Here is a 9,648-nt window from a genome sequence, read left to right on the forward strand (position 1 = left end):
GGCTTTACTGGGATTCCGATCTACCCAGTCGGCAAGATCGTGTTCCCCGTCTTTGCCGGTTCGGTGCAGCTCGATGTGGAATTCATTGTAGTCAACTCGCCTAGTCCCTACAACACCATCCTAGGCCACAACTAGCTGCATGACATGAAGGCTGTTGCATTAATGCTCCACCAATGCGTTTGGTTTATCGACGAGTCTGGACGGCAAGAAACCATTAAGGGCGATCAAATGGCTTCCAAAAAATATTTTGTTAATTCCATCTGCGGAGATGGCAATGCAAAGGAAGTTCAGTGGATTGAGGTCCTGAGTTGCCGGAGGGGAGCATGCCCGGCGAAGTAATGAAGGAAGCACTACAGGGACCAAATGAGATTGGCAGACCGGCTTATGATAGAGCCATGGAAGATCTAATTCGGGTAACAATTGATAAGGATGGGACTCAGTACTTTTTGGTCGGCTTGAAACTCGATGAAACCGAGCGTGATCAATTAGTCCAGTTACTCAAGGATAATATAGAAGTCTTTGCCTGGACCCCATACGAAATGCCAAGCGTGAGCCCTAATGTGATTAAGCACTCTTTAAACGTTAATCCAGGAAGGAGGCCCGTCGTGCAGAAGCCTCGCCAAGCCTCGGCGATGCACGCGGACACTATGAACGAGCAAGTTGAGTGCCTCATTGATGCCAGAGCAATTCGTGAGGTCCAGTATCCAACTTGGTTGGCAAATCCGATGGTAAGTGGAGTGTGTGCATCGATTTGATCGATCTGAACGACGCATGCCCCAACGACTGTTTCCCATGTCCATGGATCAACCAGCTGGTAGATGACACCACTGGGCACGTGCAATTGAGCTTCATGGATGCATATCGGGGACATCTTCAAATCGCTATGGATGAGAAGGATCAAGAGAAGACGACTTTCATCACTTCCAATGGCACCTACTGTTACCTGGTGATGCCTTTTGGTTTGAAGAACACTGGGGCTACTTTTCACCGTATGATAGCCCTGTTGTTCAAAGGGTTGCTCGGCTAGGTACTGGAGGCGTATATCGACGATACGATTACTAAGAGCAAGGACACAGCTGACCATCTTTTCCACCTCGGCGAAATATTCAATGTACTGAAGAAGTTCAGCTTGAAGCTTAATGCCAAAAAGTGTGCATTTGGATTTGGTGTTGGATCTGGCAAGTTTTTTGGACACTTGGTCACACACCAAGGAATTGAAGCTGACCTAAGTTAGATCAAAGCCATCTTGGAACTTAGGGCCCCAGCCATGGTGAAGGAGGTCCAGCATCTGCCCTTAACCATTTCATCAGCAAATCCTCAGATGTCTGCCGACCATTTTTTCAATCAATTAAGGGTAATAGCCGAAGAAGCTTTATATGGACAGCGGAAAGCGATCGTGCTCTCGCCGAACTGAAGGTCTGCATGTCCCGAGCCCCCTTGCTTGTAGTGCTGAAGGAAGAAGAAGAGCTCTACATCTACCTCGTCATATCTGAACATGCCACGAGTGCAGTGTTGGTTCGACGAGAAGGCACCGAACATGGCACCGACCAACAGGCAATTTATTACATCAGCAAGACGCTGCTGCCCGCCAAGACCCGCTACATGCCAATCAAGAAATTGGCATTCGCGTTGGTCACAACGAAGATGATGCTCTTGCCATACTTCTAGAGTTTCATAATTGTGGTCATCACCGAGTATCTGTTGAAGACTGTCCTCCGAATGGCAGATTTGTCAAACCGGCTTTGCAAATGGTCCCTGGAGTTGGCTAATTTCGATATTCGTTATCAACCCCGAACAGTGATCAAAGGACAGGTACTGGTAGACTTTGTCGCCGAGTTCTCTCCCGGCCTAGTCCTAAATGAAGACGGGGAAGAATCCGTGCCAAATGATGATTCAGCCGTGACAGCACCCGGACCATGGTCGAGCCACCCAACGTAACTGAGTTTATCACTAAGCGCCCCATCCCTTCTCACCGAGCAAAGATTTTCACCGGCCACGCTTGGTGTCTTCACGTCGATGGTGCATTTAACAATCGAGGGGCCGACGCTGGGATAGTGTTAGTATCGTCAAGCAGAACAATGCATGAGCAAGCCCTTGGCATTGGCTGCCCCACTACCAACAATGAAGCCGAGTACGAAGCCTTAATCGCTGGGCTAAGGTTGGCTTGGCATATGGGCGCCGAAGAAGTCCAGGTTTACAGCGACTCTTTGCTCATTGTAAAGCAGCTCAATAATGATTATGAAGCCAAGGATGCGTGCATGAATAAATACATGAGCCAGGTCATTACTTTGACCAGTTCGTTTCAAAATGTGTGCTTTGATCATGTTGGCAGGGATCTTAATTTGCATGTTGACTCTTTGGCCGGCCTCGGCGCCATTTGCACCGAACATGATGGTTATCGCACAATAATCCTTAGCAAGGTTACTTCACCAAGCTTCGAGCCAGAACTGCGGGAGGTCATGGAAATACATTTGGCTCCAAGCTGGATGGATCTTTTGATCTCCTCCTTAAAGCATGCCACCCTTCCCACCGATCGCAAGGAGGCTCATAAGATTCGCTGCCAATCCGCCTCATATTTCCCCGATCCCTTCGGCGTTCTGTATCGCTGATCTTACACTGGTCCCGACCTCTGTGTGGTTCACGAACAGGAGATACCAGGCATCTTCAATGAACTACATGATGGAAGTGCTAGCTGCCACATCGGTAGCCGATCCTTGGCCGACCATGCTCTGTCCCAAGGTTATTGGTGGAAGAAGATGGTGCACTCAACTATAGAGTTTGCCAAGCAGTGTGAGCCATGTTAGAAGCACTCTCCGCTTCTCCATCAGCCGACCCTGCCCTTACAACCAGTCTCTAGCCCTTGGCCCTTGGCACAATGGGGGGTTGACATCATTGAAAAGTTACTTAAAGCCTTCAGCTGTTTCATGCACATCATTACTGTCACAGATTACTATACCAAGTGGGTGGAGGCCAAGGCGCTCATAACAATCATGGCCGCCGATGTGGAGAATTTCTTTTGGAAGCAAATCTTCACCAGGTTCGACGTGCCGTATGCCATTGTGTCTGACAACGGTACCCAGATTGTAGCCGATGCTATCAAGGCCCTATATAAGAGGCGTGGAATTCAGATGAAGACAGTTTTTGTCTCTTATCCTCAGGGGAACGGTCAAGCTGAAGCTGCCAACAAGGCCATTTCCGCCGGACTAAAACGCCGACTCACCAATAAGCTTGCAAATGGGTGGTTGAGTTGCCCGATGTGTTGTGGGGCTATCGCACCACTCCACGGCGTGGCACCAGCCGGACCCCTTACTCTATGGCGTTCAGCATTGAGGTCGTTCTCCCGGTGGCGATTACTCACCCCACAGCTCGAACTACAATTTTTGACATCCCGACGAATGATGCCAGGTTGGCCGCCGAAGCAGATCGTGTTGACAAGCTCCGGGATGACGCCCACGTTAAGTATGCGGCCTATCAGCAGCAGTTGGTCCGAGGCTATAACAAGAACGTACGGACCCAGCCTTTCAACGTTGATGATCTTGTCCTTCGGTAAGTGGTCTAGAAGAAAGAGTTGAAGAAATTCATGCCCAAGTGGGAAGGCTCATTTCGAGTTATTAAGAAAGTGGGCTATGGTTCTTATGAGCTCTCCGAGATGGATGGCACGACTGTTCCTAACCACTGGAATGCGCAGCTGCTTAGGAAGTTTTACGCTTAAAACACTTCTTAACTTTTCCTTTTATGCTCTCGGCTACTTATGTAAAGCCTTCATCAAGTTTTTCGTTCCAATAAAGTTCTCGTTTGGCAATTTATTATTTTTTACAATTGGCTTGTTACCTTCAGTGGGATTATTATGCACACTAAGACCTCGTTAAGACCTGAAGGGCACTAAGGCATGCTCTTTCAGTTCCTATTCGACGAAATGGAACATGTCATAACTTGAAGGGGGCATTCCTAGCTTTTGCCTACACTTTTCTCCGATAGAACCTTACCCGGCTGTAGGTTGCTACTGAAGAAGGGGCTAGGTACGACGCAAGCTAGGGCTGGAACAATAACCATGTGCATGAAGTGCAATACATGGGCCAACATGCATGAAGTGCAAAAATATGGAAGAATGGAAATTGAACTTTCATTTAAAAACTCCTACAAACATAGGGGTCCTACAAACATAGGGGTTCGGCAGTGGGAAACTGTTCTATGCCGGCCCCAAGTACAAAAAAGAGACAAAAAACCAATTTAAACATCGGCGGAAAGGTCTGGCTGCTAAGGAGGAAGCATGACGTTGCAGCTGTATTGGGGGCACCACCGAAGGTTCCCTTCGGTGATCAACTTAGGGGACCTCGACGTAGTCAAGACCAACCTGGTACCCAAGCAGGAAGGAGTTGCTGTGGGTCTCTTCAATTCTCTTCATCTTCCCCTCCTTGAAGGCCTTTTTAACCAGGCTTTCCACCTGCTGCTTGTAATGCTCGCCGGCCTCATTATAACCAGCGTCGTCGGCCTCTTCCAGCTGCCTCGGCAGGTCATCCTCCAAACGCTGTTTCTCTTCCTTCAGCTGGTCCCGTTCGGCCTTGAGGTCATTAACCTCGATCAATAGTTGATCCCTCTCCTCTAGCCCGACTGCTGCATCAACAACCTTCTCTTCCAACTTCTTGATTTCCTCAGTGGCTGCCTTCGCCTTTTCCCTCTTCACCTTTAGATCCCCCTTATGGGACTTCCTAGCCTCGATGAGGGCGTCCATATCGCCGAAGGCTCGGCTAGCACATTGCCCGGCTTGCAATAAGAGAAATAGTTAACATTTGGAAAGTAGAATTCTAAAGGAAATCCTAAAGTGAGATTTACCTTAGCTATGAAGAGGCACAGCTCGGCCATGTTGTTGGCCTTCCCCTCCTGCAAATTTCCCATGTCATTGGGGAGGGCCACCCCATTGAGAAGGGTCATGGTTAGGAGAGACTGTCAGCAGCAGTTATCACATGCCCATCCGGGCATTGGAAGTCTAGCACAAAGAGCTCTGGGGACTCATCAGCATCGGTGATGTCGGCCTCGGTGTGGCTAGCCTCAAGAATCTCCATATTATCCACAACAACCTTCACCATCTTCTCAACCCTTCGATCCGCCCCCTCACCAGCCAATTTACTCTATCTTCAGCGGCTTGAGCGTTAGGGCTGGGTGCTGACATCGGCATGGGGTTGTTCCTACTGCTCTGGCTACTCAACTAAGATCTTCTTCGGCAGTTACTATCGGATAGGCAAATTGGAAGTGGAGAGATTTTGGGCCAAGTATTGCATCTGAAGCGCTTCCCCAACGAAGGTGGCTAGATCCACTATTTTCCTCACCATCTTGCTCTTGTCCTTACAGTGAGCGAAGCCGGAGTAGGTGGGTTCGCAGCCAAGCAGCGTAGGTGCGTCCCGATTGGCACACCGAAGAAGAGCGATCAAATATGGCCAACTGCCAATAAGAAGGAGTCCTTTGTTTGGTGCAGAGCAGTCTACATATGAAAGAAAAGTCAGTGCGGTGCATACGAACGGGATAAAAAATGTCATTATGGTGCAGTGGGTAAAAGAAAGCATGATGAGACTAGTACCAGGTTTATCCCCACCGCCGGGGAACCCTCGCACTCAAGGGACTTTGTAGGGCATCTCTATCGCCAAGCCCTTCCTGGTGGGGAAGGGAAAGTTAAGGGGTTGATTTGGCCCCACTCAAAATTCTCGGACACCTTCACCGAGACGTTCCCTCACTTCTCAGTATCATAGAGACGGTCCACTAGGTGGTCGAACCACTGCCGCATGGTCAAGTAGTATTTGTCGTGTTTGGGGTTCCTTGACACCACATACATTAGCATCAAGTCACCCAAGGTGAAGTGTAAGTTGTTCGATTCGACCAACCTCATTACCGATCAGAGGATGCGCAAAGTGTTCAGCGCAACCTGGATTGATGCAATGTTGTACATCTCTAGGAAATATTGGAGGAAGAGGCTCATTGGGAACCTTACCCCTCCATCGGTGATGGCGTACAATGGGAGAACGATGAAGTCTTCTCCGAAGGTGATCCTGTCACCGGTCACCCTCTCCACCAATACATCATCTGAAATCTCGTACTTCACTCGGAAGTTGTTGGTGAAACCTCTTGGTCCATCGCCGTAGAGGTGGTTGTACGGCATGGGCCCAAAACCGATTGGCTACAGGGGAATGAGGTTAAGGTCCCTCGGTGAATTGGTCGGAGCACCTGCCCCTCTAGCATCTGACGCATCCGACGGATTCCCCGCCGATGTTGATGTTCTGGCTTGGGCTCTAGTTGCCGTGCGCTCAACATGAACCTCCTCTAGTTTGGAGCTATGTAGGATCAACTTGGCAGCTTCATTAGGAGAATCGCCTTGGCCATAGAGGATGTCCCTAGATGACCTGTCATTCACTTGGAGGGGGACGTGGATGCTGGGGATGATAGGCTGTCCAGCTTGCCGAGCAAAGTTGCATGAGCTTTCGTCAAAACTCATGCGACCCATCTGGTAACCTCTACCGAGGCTCTGGATGGTCTTTTGGAGGTCCGGATATGCCTCTGGATCTACGTTCAGCAAGTAAGAGCTAGGAGAATCCACCATGCTGAAGACCTAAACTAAGAAGGAAAAACGAAGTTAAAACCCTACTTCAGCATGGTTTTACCCTTATTGGCAAACTCCCGGTGGAAAGCCTACGGTCTCTGTCGAGGGTCACTCAGTGATGTCTTCCTCGGCGGGAAAAAGCACGAGGTCTCACCAAGATCTACTCCAGATCTCGGCAAGGATTGAGGATCCTCCACCGGAGTTCGAATAAGGACCACCATTGTAGGTGGTCCAGGCGGTGGAGCATGGCCAAAAGAGGCCACAAAACCTCATCAGAAATAAGGGAGAAAATCGAGTTTTCGTTGCAAAGGTGTGCCATTAGGTGTGTTGGGTGCTATGGCAAACAAAAAACAAAGAAACGAAGAGATCAGAGTTTACCTGAAAGAGATGAAGCCAGACGACGGTAGGCGGTGGTATGACGACGAACTCTGGAGAACAATGGAGACGAGAGAAGTTGCATAGCAAGAGAGTTGCAGAGCAAGAGCGCCAGAGCAAAGAGTATTCTTTCTCTTGCCCCCTTCCCTTATATAATGTGGTAGAAGTTAAGGGGCTATTATAGCGGGCATGGCTCGGCGGAAGCACCCATACGGTCACCGCATCATACTGGCTCGACAAACCCTGACTTCAAGGATTGTATGGATCGGCGATGCACAGTGTTCATCCCTTTGCCGGACCAATATAGTCGAACCAAGACCGTTCATCAATAAAGGAATCATGGACTTGGATACAGGATGGATATGACCCCCCGTTCAACGGCCTCCCGCTGGACTAGCTAATAACTCAGAGAAGTCCGAGTACAGCCGAGCTAATTAGATCGGCAGAACCGACAACCGCCAAGCCACCCTTGCTCCCTGACTTGAAGAGGAAGTCAGGAAGAGTCGGGTAGGCATGGCAGGTGGCGTGGCACCGTTCCCACTATTACAGGAATGGATCGTGGAGATTGAAGCAGATCTTGGATTGTAGAGCCTGATTCAGTGCCACCATTAATGAACCAATCACCAAGCGCATGGAGTAAACGCGTGGGTTGATCTCCAGGCTACCTTTGCCTATAAAAGAAGGAATCCCCCTTTAGAGTAAGGTAATCAACTCTTCTCTTCCAAAACCCTAAACTTTAAACTAATAAGCTTCTCTTCCATTTCACTGACTTTACCATCGAAGTGCCTATCTCGGACTCCCAACGTTCCAGGTTTGGACACGAACGCGAGTGCTACTTGTGCAGATCACCATCACACCCAAGATACTCCAACCTAGCCACTATCCCATCCAAGGTTCGATGGAGAAAGCACAACACCACACAAAGACCCAAATCGGGTGATGTTTACTGCAATGCAAGGAGTGGTAATGCAGAGACCCAATTGGATGATTTTTACTACAACACAAGATGTGGAAATGCAGAGTATGGGATATGAGTGAGTACTTGATTTTGGTTAAGGGTGGCAATATGTGTTGTTCTTCAATTTGTGGATCTTTGATTAGGATTATGTGTGAATCCCGTGAAACCGAATGTTATAGAGTTATTGTTTCATCATTCCTTAGTTATGTGATTTCTCATATAGTATGATTCATATGATTTCGCACTTATATCATCCCATTTACATGTAGATTTAGTTGAGATTTTTCTACTAGGCGAGTGTAGCTCAACCTTTCATTTTCAGGTACATGATTAAAGGTGCATAATTTGGAGTCTTTGGTGTGCAATGAGTAACCATCTCATGAAAGCCTTATTTGAAGAGTTACGTTGTCATCCTTACACTTCATATTTTGTAAATGAAAAATGTAATTTTCTTCATAAACTCTTTTGATTTAGGGATGACCGTAACAAAATTAATTTTCTTTCCTTATAAGACTCGTAAATCATTTGAATGTAACTTATCGCATTTACATTGGGAAGAAATGTTGACTTTCTGAAATGACGCGGCACATTGTTTGAGGGTACTTGTGTATGGAGTTATTGGTATTTTACTTATGAAAAATATTTTATTAATAGGTTTGAAATCGAAGGCATGATACAGTTCTTGGTGGCAAGGACACAAGGAATTGTCCTATAGTGTTAGAGCTGGCTCAATGTAAACCCCAATTTTCCCCGCAAGGCATTGTTCAAAAAAAGACAAATTCTTGACCCAATAATTGAAGAAATTTTTAGTGGCCTTTTTCTAGAAATCTCAGTAACACCATATAACAAACACTTTATAGGCATTACAAAAATTTCACTTACACAACCACTAATTCTCTCACTGATAAGGCTTAAATTATTGAATCACAAACTCACACATCACAACTACACAAATATTTCAATAACAATTTCACAATGAATAAGGTTGAGATTCAATAAAGGGTGTGTTGTAAAGTTTATATGATTATAATATTCGTAGGGTGGTGCTAAAGCCAAAACAGTTTTTGTTAAAGCCAAAATTGTTGTGCATAAAAAGCTTGTACCATGTGCAGAGTACAAGACTTTTATGCACATTAATTTTGGCATTAATAAAAACAGTTTTGGCATTATCATTTCCCTATCTGTATACCTTTTTGCCTAATGCTTAATTTTTTCAAATGTTTTTTATGTTTTCATCCCAAACTATCACGTCATTTTCTACTTTGCCCTTAAACTACCTAAATCACCCACTTCATCCTCAAACTATCAGATTGCATTTCATCCAGTCAAATTGGTAACATCCACAAAATTGGACGAAAAATCTGGCACATGACATGCACCTACCTGTGTTTTATATGGCAGAATGATCATTCTAACCCCTCACAACCCTCTGGCGCCAAATCAAATGGGTGTCCCTCCAATTTCTGGTGTATATATACACAAACATAGGTCTAAAAAAATAGGGTATTGGCGTTCCTCTTCCTTTTACCCCCAAATTCTATCTCTCTTCCCTGAAATCAAATGCTCAAAACTTGAAATCAGACATTCAAAACATGAAAGTAGGAATTCACAAAGCATATTCGGAGAATGAATGCATACTTAAGAGTTTCCATATCCAAAAACTGAAATTAGGCATTTAACAAAACCTGTAAGGGTTGTGAGAATGAAGGGGAAAGAGAGGCCGTTG

At 46.6% G+C, this 9,648-nt stretch overlaps 1 protein-coding gene across 1 annotated transcript; it reads left to right on the forward strand.

Moving 5' to 3' along the window:
- Positions 1-1,916: 1,916 nt before the first annotated feature.
- Positions 1,917-3,712, forward strand: LOC131332800 (uncharacterized). The gene is made up of 5 exons (XM_058367098.1): positions 1,917-2,543; positions 2,649-2,790; positions 2,947-3,331; positions 3,406-3,484; positions 3,560-3,712. Exons 1-5 carry the CDS (start codon positions 1,917-1,919, stop codon positions 3,710-3,712), a joined length of 1,386 nt encoding a protein of 461 aa, XP_058223081.1.
- The last annotated feature ends 5,936 nt before the right edge of the window (positions 3,713-9,648 follow it).

Source organism: Rhododendron vialii, chromosome 7a, assembly GCF_030253575.1.
Source record: "Rhododendron vialii isolate Sample 1 chromosome 7a, ASM3025357v1".
NCBI classification, from domain to species: domain Eukaryota; kingdom Viridiplantae; phylum Streptophyta; class Magnoliopsida; order Ericales; family Ericaceae; genus Rhododendron; species Rhododendron vialii.